Genomic DNA, 19,772 nt, shown 5'->3' with positions numbered 1-19,772 from the left:
TATGAGGGGGATTTCCGATTGATTTATTCACATGAAAAGATATCCTGCTTATATGCCATGGCTCCATTTAGAAAATAGGTTTGCAACCAGCCCCACGGCAAAAGCGTTGCTAAATTATCAGCCCTATAGAAGGAGGTGCTATTCTTGTCTACAGTGCAACTTTAAACCTGATTTTGTTTTTTTCCTGCATTTAATCATGGCTGACAGAAATTGCCCAAATCAGTGATAACTAGCCTGATTTACACTTGATTGTGCTCTGGTGTCATGCACCAAAAATCTTATAGCTATAAGCTCAAAACATTGAGGTCACAAATTGCTATTTTTGTTGCATGACACGGCTGGACGGGGGGTCGTGGGCGACAGAGAAGAGATGGTTCAGTGCCATGATCGGTATTAGTTGTATATAAACTGTATTCCTCAATCTTAAACAGCAGATTTGGAGACCATCTTGAGAGAACAGGTCTGCTTGTGGATGAGCAAAACGGTTTTAGAAAAGGGAGAGCATGTATTGACCACATTTATGTCGTCTCTACTATTATACATTCAATAATTAAGCAGAATAACTCTACCTTTGCCTGTTTTATCAACTTTAGGAAGGCATTTGATGGGATTAACAGAGACCTCCTGACCTACAGTATCGATTGTTAAAATCTGGAGTCAAAGGGAAATGTTATAATGCCATCAAGTCCCTTTATCAACCACCAGTTTCCTGTGTTCAGATTAAGGAGTATAGAACTGGATGGTTCCCGCAAGAATTTGGGGTGAAACAAGGAGACATACTGTCCCCCACTGTTCTCCATTTATGTAAACGATTTAGCCCTCAAAGTCAAAGCTTCAGGCTTGGGAATTACAGTTGGCGATCAAAAAGTGAGCATATTATTATATGTGGATGTGGATGACATAGTCTTACTTGCTGAACAGGAGAACGATCTGCAGTTAATGCTGAATATTGTTGCAGACTGGTGCTGGAAATGGAGACTGGAAGCAAACCAGGACAAAACCCAAATAGTACACACAGAAAACAATACAGAGAAGTTCAGTTGTGATTTAACTTTAATCTGAATTCACATCAGTCACATTTAAAATGATTTAACTTTACAGCATATATTAACTCTATTATATTATTCGATCTCTGAAACAGATCAACTTGAATTAATTAATTCAATTAGCTTTCTATTTGTTTAATTAAAACAATGTCTACTATGAGGAAATTAAACATTAAAGGGACATTTCACCGCTGGAAGAAACTGCAGTCACTCAATGGTAACAGTATTTGTAGAAGGCAGACGGGTCCATTTGGTTCCATCTGTACACTCTCAGAGTTAAATTAACTTTGATTTTACAGAGATAGCACTCGTAGCGCGGCACCGAGTGCCGCGATTTTTGAAAAATCGTGAAAATGTGTCTCAAATCTTTGAATATACATTCTTTTAGAGTATCAGTTTGTAACTCAAATGTTTGCTTCTGGGGGGTCCCTGGAACTACATATTTTCAGATGGGGGTCGGCGGCCAATTATATATCATTTTGGGGTCCTTGACATGAAATATTGAGAACCACTGATATAGAAACATGAGGGACGTCAGGCCTAAATGGGTTAAAATAAGATCCGGTTGCAAAAGGGGTGAAGTGTCCCTTTAAGTCAAATATATAAAAGCTCGGTTATTATTTCTACTGATCTGATTGGTTGATGTTTTTAATACTTGGAGGTGGGAGGGGCTTGAGAGACCCATCTAGCCTTCCGATTGGCCGACGTAGCTCTCGGGGAAGAAGCCCCGCCTCCCGTCGTCGGCCACGCCCTGGCACCACCCGTCGCCGTGGCGATGCGTCAGCGTGATGACATCACCTTCCTGGAAGGAGAGCTCATCTTCCTTCAGAGCCTCGTACGGCCACAGCGCCACCACTGGACGGGAGGAGAACTACAGTCATTATACAGAACTACTGTATAATGTTAGTTCTGTAACTTACAGAACTACAGACAGGAGGAGAACTACAGTTACACAGAGAAATACAAAACTATCTGTAGTCCCACAGTGCCACCACTGGACAGGAGGAGTAATACTATTTTACCTTTCTCCAGCTGAGGGGGCGTGGCGTTGGGTTCAGGGGGCGTGGCGTCCATCGGAGGGGGGAGGGGCATGCCAATGTCATCAAACGGGGGGAGGGACATGATGATGTCATCAAACCCGCCCACGTCGTCAAAGAGCGGGGGAGGGGGCGGGGCCGGGATCTCCAGATCTAACGGGATTGGACAGACTCGTGGTCACATGTGCACTTCTGCCACCAATCAACATGCACTGTTTGTGTGTTCATTACCCAGGTGTTGGAGTGTGTGGGTGTGTGTGTGTGTGTGTGCGTGTGCGTGTGCGTGTGCGTGCGTGTGTGTGTGCGTGTGCGTGTGTGTGCATATGTGTGTGTGCATGCGTGCGTGCGTGCGTGTGTGTGCGTGTGCACGTTACCCAGGTGTTGCAGGCGAGCAGGAAGCGAGCGGAAGCGAGGAGAAGAGCAGCCAATCAGGCAAGAGGAATCGGAGGGAGGGGCCACAGGAGGGGGGTAGGAGGGGGGAGGAGGGATCATGACTGACATGAGAGAGAGACATAGACACTCTGAATAAAGACGGGTCAAGAGGTGTCCGAACACAGCTCTGAATAAACGACGGGTCAACACAAAGCGTACACACAGAGAGCTCAGTCGATGCTCTAGCACAGGGGTGCTAGAGCACAGAACAGACCCGAACAGACCCGACGTTCCCCACACTTGAAAACAAGGCACTGCATTGTGGGGGGTTTTAAAGCCGCCGCCGCCTGCCCGAGGCGTGGATTGTTTTTTGGTTTTTTTTTCCATGTCAGGGCCAAGCGGTCTACCTGTGCAGCGCTTGCGATCGACTGGTCGACCGCGATCGACGTAATGGGCACCCCTGCTCTAGCAGAAAGCAGGTCAATAGACTGTTTAAAATCATATCATTCACAAAGACTAACACACTGATTACTTCAATGTCTGCAGTGAGTGTTGATTTTGTCGACTAAAACTAAGACGAAATTTTTTCGTCGACTACCTTTTTTCACTGATGAAAACTAAATGGAAACTAAATGCTATAAACTATAAGCTACGATGACAATCTCAACAAATACAAACTATAGACAAAATGTTAGGAAGGGACGAGTGGAGAAGAGATCCAGTATGAGTCATTTCACACTAGGAAGGGACGAGTGGAGAAGAGATCCAGTATGAGTCATTTCACACTAGGAAGGGACTAGTGGAGAAGAGATCCAGTATGAGTCATTTCACACTAGGAAGGGACGAGTGGAGAAGAGATCCAGTATGAGTCATTTCACACTAGGAAGGGACTAGTGGAGAAGAGATCCAGTATGAGTCATTTCACACTAGGAAGGGACTAGTGGAGAAGAGATCCAGTATGAGTCATTTCACACTAGGAAGGGACTAGTGGAGAAGAGATCCAGTATGAGTCATTTCACATACTACATGCTACATGAAGGGACTAGTGGAGAAGAGATCCAGTATGAGTCATTTCACATACTACATGCTACATGAAGGGACTAGTGGAGAAGAGATCCAGTATGAGTCATTTCACATACTACATGCTACATGAAGGGACTAGTGGAGAAGAGATCCAGTATGAGTCATTTCACATACTACATGCTACATGAAGGGACTAGTGGAGAAGAGATCCAGTATGAGTCATTTCACATACTACATGCTACATGAAGGGACTAGTGGAGAAGAGATCCAGTATGAGTCATTTCACATACTACATGCTACATGAAGGGACTAGTGGAGAAGAGATCCAGTATGAGTCATTTCACATACTACATGCTACATGAAGGGACTAGTGGAGAAGAGATCCAGTATGAGTCATTTCACATACTACATGCTACATGAAGGGACTAGTGGAGAAGAGATCCAGTACGAGTCATTTCACACGTAAAATCAGTCATTACGGCGACATCAAGGCGAGATTTAGTCTGATATCATAAGAATTTAGTCGACTAAAACTATAGACTAACACTAAAACATTCCAGGTGCCAAAAACAACACTGGTCTGTATGAACACAATGACCTTCATTTATCAATGTCTTAATTTCATTGATCAATGGAACGTGGAACCAGATTAATTAGTAAATGGATTAGGTAGCTAGTTTTTAATTGGTTAATTAGGTAGGTCATTATTCAGCTACTGAACTTGGCCGGCGGCCTCCCAGAAGCTTACGTGATTGGCTGATTGGCAGGAAGAGAGCTTACGTGATTGGCTGAAGAGAGAGCGAGTAGCTGGGCGAGGGCGGAGCCTCAGCGAGACCGAGCGAGCAGTGGAGAGAGAGCGACGCCCACCTGACCTCCTGACCTCTGAGAGAGACAGACAGGTAGGCAGAGAGAGAGACAGACAGGTAGGCAGAGAGACAGACAGGCAGGTAGGCAGAGAGACAGACAGACAGGTAGGCAGACAGACAGACAGGTAGGCAGAGAGAGAGAGAGAGACAGACAGACAGGTAGGCAGACAGACAGACGGGCGGGCAGACAGACAGGTAGGCAGAGAGAGAGACAGACAGACAGACAGGTAGGCAGAGAGAGACAGACAGAGAGAGACACACAGACCGTGAAAAAAAAGAAAAAGCTTTGGGGTGATTGACAGCTCCCCTAGCCAATCGGGTTGCAGCTTACCGTCTTCATCTAGAGGTGGAGGAGGGGGCGGGGCCGGCAGGTCCAGCTCTGTCTCCTGATTGGCTGGAGGAGGCATGATGTCATCAGCAGGAGGCGGGAAACTGTTCTCCTCCACCACTGAGAGGGCAAAGGTCAACAGTTGTTAAAAATAAATAAAAATAAAACTACAAAAACAAACAAGATGTTGTTGAATGGAACTACAGATAGGTAAGTAGATAAAGTCCCCCTCGGGGCACAGGTCTCCACCAGGGCAGGTCAGGTTGTGGCCTCCTGGTGGCGCTATAATAGGACAGATCTCCACCAGGGCAGGTCAGGTTGTGGCCTCCTGGTGGCGCTATAATAGGACAGGTCTCCACCAGGGCAGGTCAGGTTGTGGCCTCCTGGTGGCGCTATAATAGGACAGGTCTCCACCAGGGCAGGTCAGGTTGTGGCCTCCTGATGGCGCTATAATAGGACAGGTCTCCAGTCCACCAGGGCAGGTCAGGTTGTGGCCTCCTGGTGGCGCTATAATAGGCCAATGTGAAAAGGGTGTGATATATTCCTCAGCCTAGTAGGAACGTCTGTGAAAGATTTCACGTAAAGTTTGTTCAAAACGGGCCAATCCTGTAAACTTTGAAAGCCAATGTTAGGCAAATCAGGATGGAATATGAAATATCGGACAGATCCGTCTTGAACACATGAGATAGTGTGTAACGATTTGTGGGATTTTTGGACCAAATATGGAGGAGTAATATATAAAAAAAATCATCACAAAATTCGACCGGGTTAACGGTGCCGGAGATTAGCTGTTAACAGACGGACGGACAGACGGACGGAATGCAACACAGACTCTCTCCCCATCCGATTGGCCCCTCCCCCCATCAAACACCATGTGACTTCCATTGGAAAAGGATTGAGAAACACGGACAGAAAAGAGAATGTCCGTCTGACATGTGTGTATGAGGCCTGAGAGCATGCGTGCGTGTGTGTGTGCGTGCGTGCATGCGTGCGTGCGTTATTACTCACCGGTCTCCAGGCATGGGGGTGGGGAAGGAGAAGGAGGCGGGACTACACAGTCATCCACGCTGTGATTGGACGACACAACCTGAGGAGGGGGTGGGGGAGGGGGAGGAGGGGGAGGGGCCACCGGAGCCTCGGACAAATCGGCAGGCTGGAGGAGGAGAGTGGGTGGGGCGTCGGCCGTGACATCATCAGTCTGCTCCTCCACCACCGGGAGGGGAGGGGCTTCATCCAGCAGCGTCTTGATGATGTCACTGTCGGGAGACGAGGTGGCTGGCCAATGGGGAACCGTGGGCGGAGCTACAGGGTTCCCGAAGCTAAACACACACACACACACACACACACACACACACACACACACACACACACACTTTACACTTGGTTGCATGCTGAAAATAGCAGATCTACAATCTCACAACGAGTCGCGTTGTGAGCTTGTAGACCCACTACCATCGGAATCTTCAAATCTTCAAATTAAATCTCATGTTCCCTGTGATGTTGTTATATTGTATTGTTTTAGTATTGCTTTTACGTTTATTTTATTACCTTGTATATTTTATGAGATCCTCGTGATGTAACTTTTATAATGGAAAGCACTTTGATTGATTATGATTACTATAGTAATCATAATCAATGACTTTGATTGATTGATTATGATTATCAATAATCAATCAAACTATAGGAATTTGGACACAGACTGACATCTTGGTCACAATAGATTACAATAGTTAAGTATCAGGTTAGTGTGTTGCAGTACCTGGAGGAGACTGTAGGAGGCGCCACTGGACACTGAACCGGCTCTGGAGGCTTGGTGGCCGACTTGATCCTACTGCACACACGCACACGCACACACACACACACACACACACACACACACACACACACACACACACACACACACACACACACACACACACACACACACACACACACACACACACACACACACACACACACACACACACACACACACACACACACACACAAGCACACGCACGGAATTAAAATATATATTTTTTCAGGGAATTCAAGAAAACCTTATATTTAAAAGAAATCACACCCGTGTGAAGTGAGTGGTGCAACTCAGTGTGGGGGTCCCCGGGGGTCCCTGTACTGTACTGTACTGTATTGTACTGTACTGTATTGTACTGTCACACCTGGAATCATCATATATACAGTTCATAGCAGACAGTTTGAGAGGGGGAGAGGAGGTGGAGCTATTCCCAGCTGCCCAGCGTTAGACTCTCTCGACCGGGCTTACCTCCAGACTATGCCCCTCACCGGAGCCAGGGGCACAGTGCCGCCCTGGCAGCCCTCCGACTGGCCACCTCCTTGTTAGTGGACGGGCGTCCACTAAGGAGGTGGCCCCTCACCAGAGCCAGGGGCGCAGTGCCACGGGTGTCCACTAAGGAGGTGGCCCCTCACCAGAGCCAGGGGCGCAGTGCCACGGGTGTCCACTAAGGAGGTGGCCCCTCACCAGAGCCAGGGGCGCAGTGCCACGGGTGTCCACTAAGGAGGTGGCCCCTCACCAGAGCCAGGGGCGCAGTGCCACGGGTGTCCACTAAGGAGGTGGCCCCTCACCAGAGCCAGGGGCGCAGTGCCACGGGTGTCCACTAAGGAGGTGGCCCCTCACCAGAGCCAGGGGCGCAGTGCCACGGGTGTCCACTAAGCAGAGGTCACGTGCTGCCACTGAGCTCCACCCTTGCGGATGAGACACGCCTATCGGAACATGCAGCTGCTGCCAGAGCGAGCTAGCTGCTTTATAGCAGACTTTTTACTGCTTTTCATTGGTTCAATAGTATTTTAAAGTTAACAGAATAGAATAGAATAGAAAATAACCTGATGGTTCCTCCATGACTCCCTGGTCGGTTGCCATGGTTACCATCTTGGTTGCCATGGTTACCATCTGCTGTCTGTTTACCAGGAGCCTGAAAAAAAACCAAAAACACATTCAACTGTTAAAGGACCACTTCACCACTTTTCAACCTTCATATAATTGATCCTCACTATTGAATGATCAGATATGAGACATATCTGAGTGATCATTATTCATTAAAGGCATTAAACACATACAGCGCCACCATGAGGCTGATTTGAAGCATTTTGGTTGAAAACGGAGCAAATCCCGCAAACTCTGCAAGCCAATCTTAGCCAATCAGGATGGAGTATGAAATAGAGGATATAGATCACATGACTGTGATGTTCCAATCAGGATGGCGTATGAATGATCACATGACTGTAGAGCTACTGTGTGCATGATGCTCCAACTTAATCAGCATATTAAGTATGTGTTGTTGTTGTTATTTCCAAAACTGGGCCTCCTGCACGTGCGTGCGTGCGTGCGTGCCTGCGTGTGTGTGTGTGTGTGTGTGTGTGTGTGTGTGTGTGTGTGTTGCCAACTCTAATTATTCTGTCGACACACTTTCCCACGCTGCACAAAGCCTCTGGAATCCTGCATTGTCTGTTGCTCTGCAATTAGTTGTGTGTGTGTGTGTGTGTGTGTGTGTGTGTGTGTGCGTGTGTGTGTGTGTGTGTGTGTGCGTGTGTGTGTGTGTGTGTGCGTGTGTGTGCGTGTGTTCCTGACCTTCACTCCGTGGCCCAGCCCGTCCAGATGGGAGTAGTTGATTGGCTGTCGTTCGTAGCGGGGGCGTGTCTCAGCGGTGATGTCTTGCGGCGGTGGGAGGAGCTTGTGTCCGCGGGCGACTCGCTTAACGACGGTGAACGCTCCGATCTCCCTGCGGCACACCTTCTCTCTGTGCATCTGCACGGTCTGTGCACGCACACACACACACACACACACACACACACACACACACACACACACACATTATACACACACACACATTATACAGACACGCGCACATTATACGCACACACACACACACACACACACACACACACACACACACACACACACACACACACACACACTTATAGTCTTTACAGACGTCTTCTTACTTGACCAATCAGGTTGACGGAGGACTCCATGTGTCGGAGCTGATTGATCTGCGCGTCCAGCAGCTGCAGCAAGCTATTGGCCAGTGTGCTGATCTGGTAGGCCACGCTGGCCAGCGATTGGCTGGTGAAGTTCTTCGTCTCCTCCAATGCCTGAGCGCTGTCCTTCCCTGACTGACAGACAAACAACGTATTTGTTTATTTGGATCCCCATTGGGGTCCACACATAACATACATTACATCATATGAAATACATTACATCATCTTCCTGGGGTCCACACATAACATATACATTACATCATATGAAATACATTTTACAAAACAGTTAAAAAGACAGACATGTTTTATATTTACTTAATGCCCTGCATGTGGTTTTGCATATTTTGACCAAACCAATGGCCAAACAATCTTTAAAAATCACACAAGTCTAACTCATGTTGATTAGGTGATGTAAAACAAACACCATTAACAATAAAGAGAAAATATGATGGCTTTTTTTTAAACAAACAATGAACTAAAAAAATACAGGGCGCCCCTCAAAAACAAAACATACTCTCTCCCAATGCATGCCTTCGGCCAGGCATGACTTCCTGCTTTCCTATTCTGGGGAATAGGAAAGTTCTCCCCTTCATCACGAGGTCACCCTGGGCACAATATGCGCTGTAGAGTGCATAGCTGAAAATTGGCAGAAGTAGCGGGATTTTACCGATCAAGGAAATGACGTTGATACATCTGTTTACATTCTCCGTGAATGAAGTGTTGCGATTGGTCAAAAGAATATTGTATCCGGGGGAATTACATCTGACGGATGTTCCGTCACAACATTTCTCTGCCTTATGTTGTGACCGCCAGGCTTTTCTCTTGGCCGATGAGTAAGGCTGAGACCGAGGCTATCACGATGAGTAAGGCTGAGACCGAGGCTATCACTGTGAGTAAGGCTGAGACCGAGGCTATCACTATGAGTGAGGCTGAGACCGAGGCTATCACTGTGAGTAAGGCTGAGACCGAGGCTATCACTATGAGTGAGGCTGAGACCGAGGCTATCACTGTGAGTAAGGCTGAGACCGAGGCTATCACTGTGAGTGAGGCTGAGACCGAGGCTATCACTGTGAGTAAGGCTGAGACCGAGGCTATCACGATGAGTAAGGCTGAGACCGAGGCTATCACTATGATTAAGGCTGAGACCGAGGCTATCACTATGAGTAAGGCTGAGACCGAGGCTATCACTATGAGTAAGGCTGAGACCGAGGCTATCACTATGAGTAAGGCTGAGACCGAGGCTATCACTGTGAGTAAGGCTGAGACCGAGGCTATCACTATGATTAAGGCTGAGACCGAGGCTATCACTATGATTAAGGCTGAGACCGAGGCTATCACTGTGAGTGAGGCTGAGACCGAGGCTATCACTGTGAGTAAGGCTGAGACCGAGGCTATCACTATGATTAAGACTGAGACCGAGGCTATCACGAGGTGGAGACATTATCAAGAAAGTGTTGAATAGAGACCGTAAGCACATTGGAAGCCATAATGGGTCTGGAAGAGGAACTAAATATCTTACATTCCCTACGAGTGGTTCAATGATACACGTGGACAGTTCTAGTTAAAATAGGACCTGCAATTTAGGCTCTATAATGGAAGTGGCAAATATCAACATTGCAGAGACTTAAAGGTCAATAGGTCAAACTCCTCACTTGTACTAATTTTTACCAATTACCTCCAAGTAGTTTCTAGAGCAGTAATCGGCCACGTCGTTGAGGTTCTGGTAGTTCTGCAGTAGAGAATACAGTAACATACAGTAACATACAGTAACATACAGTAACATACAGTAACAGAATACAGTAACATAGAAGAGATTGCAGTAATTAGGTTACATGTGATATAAAAGTAAAAAATCGGGCTGCCGCATTCTGTTCTCTGGTCTTAGTATGAGTTAAAAGTTAAAACTCTGCATTCTGAATCTCTGAACCATGAATTACCTGCAGTAACATGAGTCGAGCAGATGGAGCTTCCTGGAGAATCCTGCTCACTTCCTCCGAGAAGTCCTGGTCCTTCATCTCTGGAAAATATAAAATATATATTGATATATTACTAATATTAATATCAATGATTAAGCCCTGCAGGTCCTTCATCTCTATATAAAAAAATAATATATACATTTAAATCTATCACATCTTTGATCTGAAGATATAAAATATATACAAGGAGGGGTGTCTCAGAATACTATTCATATTTTATTTGTCATCACTATCCCTTCAGTTTAAACTACCTTTTCATAGGTGACTATGAAAAGGCCTTTAAACCTAACCCTATAACGTAACAGTGGAATATCTATAAAATTATATACTTTATAGTGCTGTGTCTACATACAATGATATACAGTAAGTCTACATACAATGATATACAGTAAGTCTACATACAATGATATACAGTAAGTCTACATACAATGATATAAGACTACATGAAATGCTATCTGAGTAAACATGGAATCATGAATATTAGTTTAGTTTAAAGAATGCAGATATAATATTTAACAAACAGGTTGTATTAGTTATAGGTTAAGGTAAAGGTTGTATTAGTTAGGTTAAGATAAAGGTTGTATTAGTAAAGTAAAGTATAACCCGTCTTACAGTCCTTCATGCAGATATATTTAACAGGTTGTATTAGTAGTTATTAGTAAAGTAAAGTATACTGTCCTCCATGCAGATATATTTAACAGGTTGTAGTAGTTATTAGTAGTTATTAGTAAAGTAAAGTATACTGTCCTCCATGCAGATATATTTAACAGGTTGTAGTAGTTATTAGTAAAGTAAAGTATAACCCGTCTTACTGTCCTTCATGCAGATCCAACGATGACAGTAAACTACTGGAAGGAAGTTGAAACTCTCTCTCTCTCTCTCTTCCTCTTTCTGTCTGTCTGTGTCTCTCTATCGCTCTCTCTCTGTGTCTATAGCTCTCTCTGTCCGTCTCTCTGAAAGTAGAGCAGGCTGTCAGGTTGTCATGGTGACCCGAGGGGGCTCCTGAAAGCAGAAGCTATTTAGTGTGTGTGTGTGTGTGTGTGTGTGTGTGTGTGTGTGTGTGTGTGTGTGTGTGTGTGTGTGTGTGTGTGCGCGAGCGTGCGTGCGTGTGTGTGTTTGTGCGTGCGTGTGTCTCACACTATTCAAATCATCCTGTTTGTTTCCAACAGGAAGTTGAGGTTTTTTGAAGTTGTTACTTCAACAACTTGTTTCCTTCTGTTTTGGTGTGTGTGTGTGTGTGTGTGTGTGTGTGTGTGTGTGTGTGTGTGTGTGTGTGCATGAGCATGCGTACATGTGCGCACTATTGCTATACTTAGAACAGGGGGAACTGATCAAAAGTTATAAGTAAGGTCTATGATGGGGGGGGGGCGTGAGGTGGGGGGGGGGGGGGGGGGGTGGAGAATGAGATCCCCAGGAAGACTTTAACAGGGGGGGGGGGGGGGGTCAAACGGAGCCAGTATACATGGCTTCTCCAATCTGGAGAGAAATGTGTGGTGCGAGTGGTGACTTTCTTCATCTCATTTCAATATAAGAACTTTGAAATTAAGGCCTACTTCAGCATCAAAGAAATGTAATTGAATTACATTTTTTTTAAGAGTGAAGAGAGCCTACTGTCAGCTGTCCAGCAGTAAATTTCAGAATGGTAGACCTGAGGCCTACCATTGCGTGCCACATCTATGCACGGAATGTCTATGTTCACAGGCTTCATGTGCGGCCTGGAGGGCAACTGAACATGTGCAACACCATACAGTACCTCTTACACCATGGACAACATTAAAGACACAATGTCCACAGAAAGGACAACCTTAAAGACACAATGTCCACAGAAAGGACAACATTAAAGACACAATGTCCACAGAAAGGACAACCTTAAAGACACAATGTCCACAGAAAGGACAACGTTAAAGACACAATGTCCACAGAAAGGACAACATTAAAGACACAATGTCCACAGAAAGGACAACATTAAAGACACAATGTCCACAGAAAGGACAACATTAAAGACACAATGTCCACAGAAAGGACAACATTAAAGACACAATGTCCACAGAAAGGACAACGTTAAAGACACAATGTCCACAGAAAGGACAACGTTAAAGACACAATGTCCACAGAAAGGACAACATTAAAGACACAATGTCCACAGAAAGGACAACATTAAAGACACAATGTCAACAGAAAGGACAACGTTAAAGACACAATGTCCACAGAAAGGACAACATTAAAGACACAATGTCCACAGAAAGGACAACGTTAAAGACACAATGTCCACAGAAAGGACAACATTAAAGACACAATGTCCACAGAAAGGACAACATTAAAGACAATGTCCACAGAAAGGACCTTAAAGACACAATGTCCACAGAAAGGACAACCTTAAAGACACAATGTCCACAGAAAGGACAACGTTAAAGACACAATGTCCACAGAAAGGATAACATTAAAGACACAATGTCCACAGAAAGGACAACGTTAAAGACACAATGTCCACAGAAAGGACAACATTAAAGACACAATGTCCACAGAAAGGACAACATTAAAGACACAATGTCCACAGAAAGGACAACGTTAAAGACACAATGTCCACAGAAAGGACAACCTTAAAGACACAATGTCCACAGAAAGGACAACATTAAAGACACAATGTCCACAGAAAGGACAACCTTAAAGACACAATGTCCACAGAAAGGACAACGTTAAAGACACAATGTCCACAGAAAGGACAACATTAAAGACACAATGTCCACAGAAAGGACAACATTAAAGACACAATGTCCACAGAAAGGACAACATTAAAGACACAATGTCCACAGAAAGGACAACGTTAAAGACACAATGTCCACAGAAAGGACAACATTAAAGACACAATGTCCACAGAAAGGACAACGTTAAAGACACAATGTCCACAGAAAGGACAACATTAAAGACACAATGTCCACAGAAAGGACAACGTTAAAGACACAATGTCCACAGAAAGGACAACATTAAAGACACAATGTCCACAGAAAGGACAACGTTAAAGACACAATGTCCACAGAAAGGACAACATTAAAGACACAATGTCCACAGAAAGGACAACGTTAAAGACACAATGTCCACAGAAAGGACAACGTTAAAGACACAATGTCCACAGAAAGGACAACGTTAAAGACACAATGTCCACAGAAAGGACAACGTTAAAGACACAATGTCCACAGAAAGGACAACATTAAAGACACAATGTCCACAGAAAGGACAACGTTAAAGACACAATGTCCACAGAAAGGACAACGTTAAAGACACAATGTCCACAGAAAGGACAACGTTAAAGACACAATGTCCACAGAAAGGACAACATTAAAGACACAATGTCCACAGAAAGGACAACATTAAAGACACAATGTCCACAGAAAGGACAACGTTAAAGACACAATGTCCACAGAAAGGACAACGTTAAAGACACAATGTCCACAGAAAGGACAACGTTAAAGACACAATGTCCACAGAAAGGATAACCTTAAAGACACAATGTCCACAGAAAGGACAACATTAAAGACACAATGTCCACAGAAAGGACAACATTAAAGACACAATGTCCACAGAAAGGACAACCTTAAAGACACAATGTCCACAGAAAGGATCTCATTTTTTGTTTAATAGTAGAACAGTAAAATAGCCTTTTATGTACAGAGTGTCATTATTAGAATAATCCCTTTTGGTTTCATGATATATCTTAAAATATTGTTCTTTTTATCTTTATAGAAACAAACTGTTTATAATACCATTATTTTATCCTTATCAGGGCTTTAAGCCACATAATATTGTTCTTATATTGTTCTTATAACCTTATTTGGGCATTAAGCCACATAGAAATATAAACTATATAAAATATTATAAACTATATAAAATATTGTTCTTATAACCTCGCAGAGAAACAAGACATTTTACATTTCATAAACTCTGGTCCATAGAGCGTCGAAGTCCCACCCCCTTTCATGACGACGCCAGGCCCAGGAAATAGTTCCCAATGCATTTTTCCCATAGACATTTCAAACAGTATTTATTTAAAAGCGTCGTACGAAGCCAACTCTTGTCGTGACAAATCATGACAACAAACACAATATTTTGGACCAAACAAATAATTACAACAAAAAAGTGCCTTTTTTCTACTTTCTAATTCTTTGTTTGGCCCAAAACATGTGTTTATTGTCATGATTTGTCACGACAAGAGTTGGCTTTGTCCGCGGAGTAAACGTCTTTAAATAAAATACTTTCTGAAATGTCTATGAGGAAAATGAACAGGGATTCCTGTTCCGGGTCTCTCGAGGGGGCGGGACTGGGCCTGGCGTTGTCATGGAAGGGGGCGGGACTGCGACGCTCTATAGAGCCTATGCACATGCATCACTTTCCCACTGGAGAAGGAGATAGATAGCTTTCTGTACAGCTGCAATGTTGGTGACTATAATGTAGTTTAATACAATCAGACATTTCTGATAGGATGTATGGGCTGTCAATCAGCTAGGACTTTTCTGATTGGATGTATGGGCTGTCAATCAGATGATGTCATGTGCATATCCTCTATTGATATTCTGTTTCTAAGAAAGAAATAATTCCCGTCGCCAACCATGAAAAATAATAAAAACAGTACAAATTATAAAACATTTAACTTTAAAAAGTGAAAATATAAAATAAAACACAAGGCAGTGGTTTGTTCTAAATGCTTCATTAGTGTTTCCTACAATGTTTCCTAGCATGCTTCCTACGCTGTTTCCTAGCATGTTTATTAGATTTCCTAGCATGTTTCCTATGCCGTTTCCCAGTGTTAAATATATTTCCTAACATGTTTCCTAGTCTTTTTCACTAGTTATTCACTAGAGATTACGATACTGTATATTCACTAGAGCTCACGGTACTGTATATTTAATAGTATTCACTATATTTCATGAGCCAGATCCCAATACACAAATGTCCATCCTCGTGTCGTTTCCTTTCCTCATTTCCTCCCCTTGCCACTTAGGACACATATTCAGATACAAGTAATTCCTTGAAGGAGACATTCAGACATTTAATTTAAATCATATTTTCCGGGCTTATAGATCAGCTATTTTTTGGAATGTAACACCCGAATAAAAAATGACTTTAGTTCTACTGGATCTCTTTTCCACTAGAACCCACCTAACATTTAGTTCTACTGGATCTCTTCTCCACTAGTCCCTCCCTGACATTTAGTTCTACTGGATCTCTTCTCCACTAGTCCCTCCCTGACATTTAGTTCTACTGGATCTCTTCTGCACTAGTCCCTCCCTGACATTTAGTTCTACTGGATCTCTGCTCCACTAGTCCCTCCCTAACAATTAGTTCTACTAGATCTCTTCTGCACTAGTCCCACCCTGACATTTTAGTCTAGTTTTAATTTGTTGATAAATTGTCAGTATATATAGATCTAGTGTTTAGCTGTGCTGAGCAGTACAGGGCTGTGAATATTCTGATATCTATAGATTCTAATCAGATTACGATTCGATTCGGGGTCACAATTTGATTAAAAAATATATAGTTTTCAAAACTATTCTCAGTATTAATTAAAATAAACTCCAGTGTTAAATTCAGATTTAAAAAATAAAGCTGCAACATTCTGACATACTGTAAAGTAGATTTATAAAACATCTGGACTGACTGGAGGACACAATAGATTTATAAAACATATGGACTGACTGGAAGATAAAATAGATTTATAAAACATCTGCACTGACTGGAGGACAAAATAGATTTATAAAACATCTGGACTGACTCGAGGACAAATAGATTTATAAAACATCTGGACTGACTCGAGGACAAATAGATTTATAAAACATCTGGACTGACAAATGCCCACTGATCTCCAAAAGCACGTAAACTACAGAAATGATGACAATGATGACACAGGCAAGGATATCATTATGTGAATCCAGTGGTTTGAGACACAACTAGGCCATGGTCATTTTTCAGTTTTTTACATATTATGAAAATACAAAATCTAAGCTTTCATAAATGATGTATTGTTCTTTGAAATCGGAACATATTTGCAGAAGTTAATATTGATGCTAGGGATGTCCCGATCACGTTTGTTTTGGTCCCGATCCAATTCCGATCATTTGGAAATGATCCCTGGTTTCCGATCACGTGATCTGATCTGGACGGGTGCAGTACGTTGTTCTCACTAGTCATTGGGCCGACAAATGACAACCCACCTCTAACCATAACCGCAAGCACGGGAGCTTGCGGACGCATGTCGGACTAATGCCCCGTCTGAATTACTTGCGGTCCCCGATAACCTGAACCTCAACTGCACAGGCAAGGATCGTGTCGTTCCCACAGTGATATGGAGCGTAGCGTTACCACAGCGATATGGAGCGTAGCGTTCCCACAGCGATATGGAGCGTAGCGTTACCACGGTGATATCACACCATAAACTGTCCTGTACGGGCCGGCGGCCGTTGTGTTGCGACGTAGCCTAAGTGACAGAAGAACTCGTTGAGCAGAAGCGAAGGTTTTAGAAGGTTCTGGAACTAGCTGCGTCTACTTAACCTGACCCCGCCAGATGGTGGCAGCAGTGAGTTCGTCCTCCTGCTGCTCCCATCTGGTCTCTCTCGGGCAGAGACGATAAACTCAGATCAAATGCTGACCGGAGCGATATGCGGCCGTACGCGACCGCTAGAGGCGGGGTCAACGATATGCGGCTGCTAGAGGCGGGATCAACACGGGACTGGTGTCGTGTTGAAGCTCTGCCACAGCGCGCATGTAAACACAACCCAACAAGACTACAACTCTAAATTATTATGGAGATATCAGATTTCTGTCCCGCTGCTTCTGGGTTCATCGTTTCTGCTTGAGAGAGACCAGATGGAGGTTGGAGGAGGGAACTTGTGAACTCAATACTGCCACCATCTGGTGGAGTCAGGTTAGCATCTACTAGGTTCTAAGTGGAGTCACAGAAGGTCTACTAAGTTCTAACAATAACCACATTATAAAAACACTTAACAACACTCCTCTGAAACAGGTTGATGACTACAAGTATTTGCATAAGATCTGGTTATCCCAGCTTAGTAAGTTAAAAGTTAAAATATTTAGGACGACTGTCGAGCCGATTCTATTCTATGGCTCCGAGACATGGACACTTTCAAAGAAACTAGAGAAACGGTTGGATGGCACTTACACCCGCCTTCTAATGAGAGCGCAAAATCTGTCTTGGAAGAGCCACCCATCGACTAATCTAATATACGGCAACCTTCCCCGTGTTTCTTCACTAGTCCGATCCAGAAGAACACAGTTTGTGAGGGACAGAAGATTGTGTGGAACTATTGAAGGTTCTGTGAGGGACAGAAGACTGTGTGGAACTATTGAAGGTTCTGTGAGGGACAGAAGACTGTGTGGAACTATTGAAGGTTCTGTGAGGGACAGAAGACTGTGTGGAACTATTGAAGGTTCTGTGAGGGACAGAAGACTGTGTGGAACTATTGAAGGTTCTGCGAGGGACAGAAGGTTCTAGAAGGTTCTGGTCTAGGGGGTTCCTGGAGGTTCTAGGATGAGTGACAGGTCTAGTTTGAGTGACAGGTCTAGTTTGAGTGACAGAAGACGGTGAGGAACTCGTTGAGCAGCAGCTCAACGATCTGGTTCTGGAACACCATGTGGACCGTGGGATTGGCCGTCTCTGTCTGGGGGCGGAGCAACGTGGGCCCGAACACGATGGCACAGCTCTGGACCGACATCCTGTTGGCGTCGCCATGGGCGATGACCCTACGACAACACATAAACAACCCGTTACCATTTTCTGCCGAATATTTTCTGCGGACGAATATTCGGTGCATCACTAGTAAATACTAAACAGTGCAGGCACACACGCCAGTGTGCGTCGCACACTGGTACACAGAGCAGAAAGGAGAACACAACAGGAGAGGGGGCATAATTGGCACCCAGCGCAGCGCAGCACAGCTGCCCGAGAACACAATACAAAATATAACATGAACACTAGTGGCAGTACAGCAGCCTGACCTTCAGAACACAATGTAGAAGACATAGGTCTATATTAACATAGGCTTAGCAGCAGTTTGGCACATCATCAGAATACAATCTGCTATTACCTTCCACGTTCACGACGTGAACCTTCTCCTCCTCCTCCTCCAACCACTCGATAAATGTTAGTTTGTTACTTATTTTCTGAGCCATGCAAATAAACAACAACCCGCGCTGACCGGAGACGGAGAGATTCATGCGCCCGCGCGTAAAGCTAAACCAGAAACAGGACAGTCACTGCGTCAGCACGGATGTAGCCTCGGAAACCCAGACGTTTTATTTCCAGCACGGAGGTGGGGGGGGGGGAATAGTTTGGGGATAAAGTTTGCGCGCTTCTACCGGTTACTTCTCTGACACGCAGTTCAACTTCGGTGGGACACCGCTGAGAGCCACACAGCTGCAGTTAGGTTCTTAATTAACCATTTTAGGCTTGACGTCGAAATAAAGAAAACGAAAGAATATATATTCAAAGATTTGTGCTGCATTTTTACGATTTTTCAAAAATAGCAGACCTACAAGCTCCTAGTGTGCCACTCGGTGGCGTGCTATGAGCTTGTAGATCTGCTATTTTTCAATAGCTAAAGTATAACATAATGCTTAGTTAAAACACCAAAAGGGGTTCCCGCCTTAAGGGCACGTTCTGAATGCAATGCAAACTAATAGGCGAGTGCAGTGTGCACTCCGGTGCGTATATGCAAAGGGAAAGAATGACTTCTGTCGATGACAATAACCAATCCTACAGTTTAATGCTGTATACACGCACACAGAGCAAAAAGTATGATATATATATTTTTTAGACTTCTCCTAATTTGAATGGACTTGTGTTAATGATGGATGCATCGATGCATCCATTTTTTAATGAATGCCCTAGTGTGTGCGTGCGTGCGTTCGTGCGTGCGTGTGTGCGTGCGTGCACTAACTTGGTCAGGTGTGTAAACAGGACTTCCATGGTCTTGTAGTTTGGGAGAGGAAGAGTTCTGACCAAATCCTTCATGTAGGAAACTCTCTGTTGGTACTCTGGGAGCTCTGGAACATATACAGTATACACACATTAACATATAAATATATACACTATACATTAAATATTACATTAATAACTC

General features: G+C 44.2%; 2 protein-coding genes across 9 annotated transcripts in view; both read right to left on the bottom strand.

Moving 5' to 3' along the window:
- Positions 1-861: 861 nt before the first annotated feature.
- Positions 862-11,580, bottom strand: abi3a (ABI family, member 3a). 3 transcript variants are annotated; one of them, XM_080776759.1, is made up of 12 exons: positions 11,457-11,580; positions 10,606-10,685; positions 10,344-10,397; positions 8,633-8,803; positions 8,259-8,444; positions 7,514-7,602; positions 6,432-6,503; positions 5,681-5,991; positions 4,676-4,792; positions 2,069-2,236; positions 1,702-1,901; positions 862-978 (listed from the first exon to the last, which is right to left on the bottom strand). In XM_080776759.1, exons 1-11 carry the CDS (start codon positions 11,464-11,466, stop codon positions 1,732-1,734), a joined length of 1,428 nt encoding a protein of 475 aa, XP_080632885.1. In that variant the 5' UTR covers positions 11,467-11,580; the 3' UTR covers positions 862-978; positions 1,702-1,731. The 3 variants fall into 3 exon arrangements, with proteins under 3 accessions (XP_080632885.1, XP_080632884.1, XP_080632886.1); XM_080776758.1 differs by lacking the exon at positions 862-978 and having other exon boundaries at positions 1,521-1,901; XM_080776760.1 differs by lacking the exon at positions 862-978 and having other exon boundaries at positions 1,733-1,917.
- A 6,395-nt stretch (positions 11,581-17,975) lies between these two features.
- arhgap27l (Rho GTPase activating protein 27, like) overlaps positions 17,976-19,772 on the bottom strand; it is a 29,047-nt gene continuing 27,250 nt past the window's right edge. For all 6 annotated transcript variants that reach the window (XM_080776739.1, XM_080776743.1, XM_080776741.1 and 3 more), the window contains 2 exons: positions 19,593-19,698; positions 17,976-18,396 (listed from right to left, as the gene is read on the bottom strand). In XM_080776739.1, coding sequence (XP_080632865.1) covers positions 18,216-18,396; positions 19,593-19,698 — 287 coding nt within the window. In that variant the 3' untranslated portion in view covers positions 17,976-18,215. The remainder of the gene's footprint in view (positions 18,397-19,592; positions 19,699-19,772) is intronic.

Source organism: Protomyctophum bolini (assembly GCF_963924005.1).
Source record: "Protomyctophum bolini genome assembly, chromosome: 11".
Classification (NCBI taxonomy): domain Eukaryota; kingdom Metazoa; phylum Chordata; class Actinopteri; order Myctophiformes; family Myctophidae; genus Protomyctophum; species Protomyctophum bolini.
This window is presented reverse-complemented; position numbering and strand designations above follow the sequence as displayed.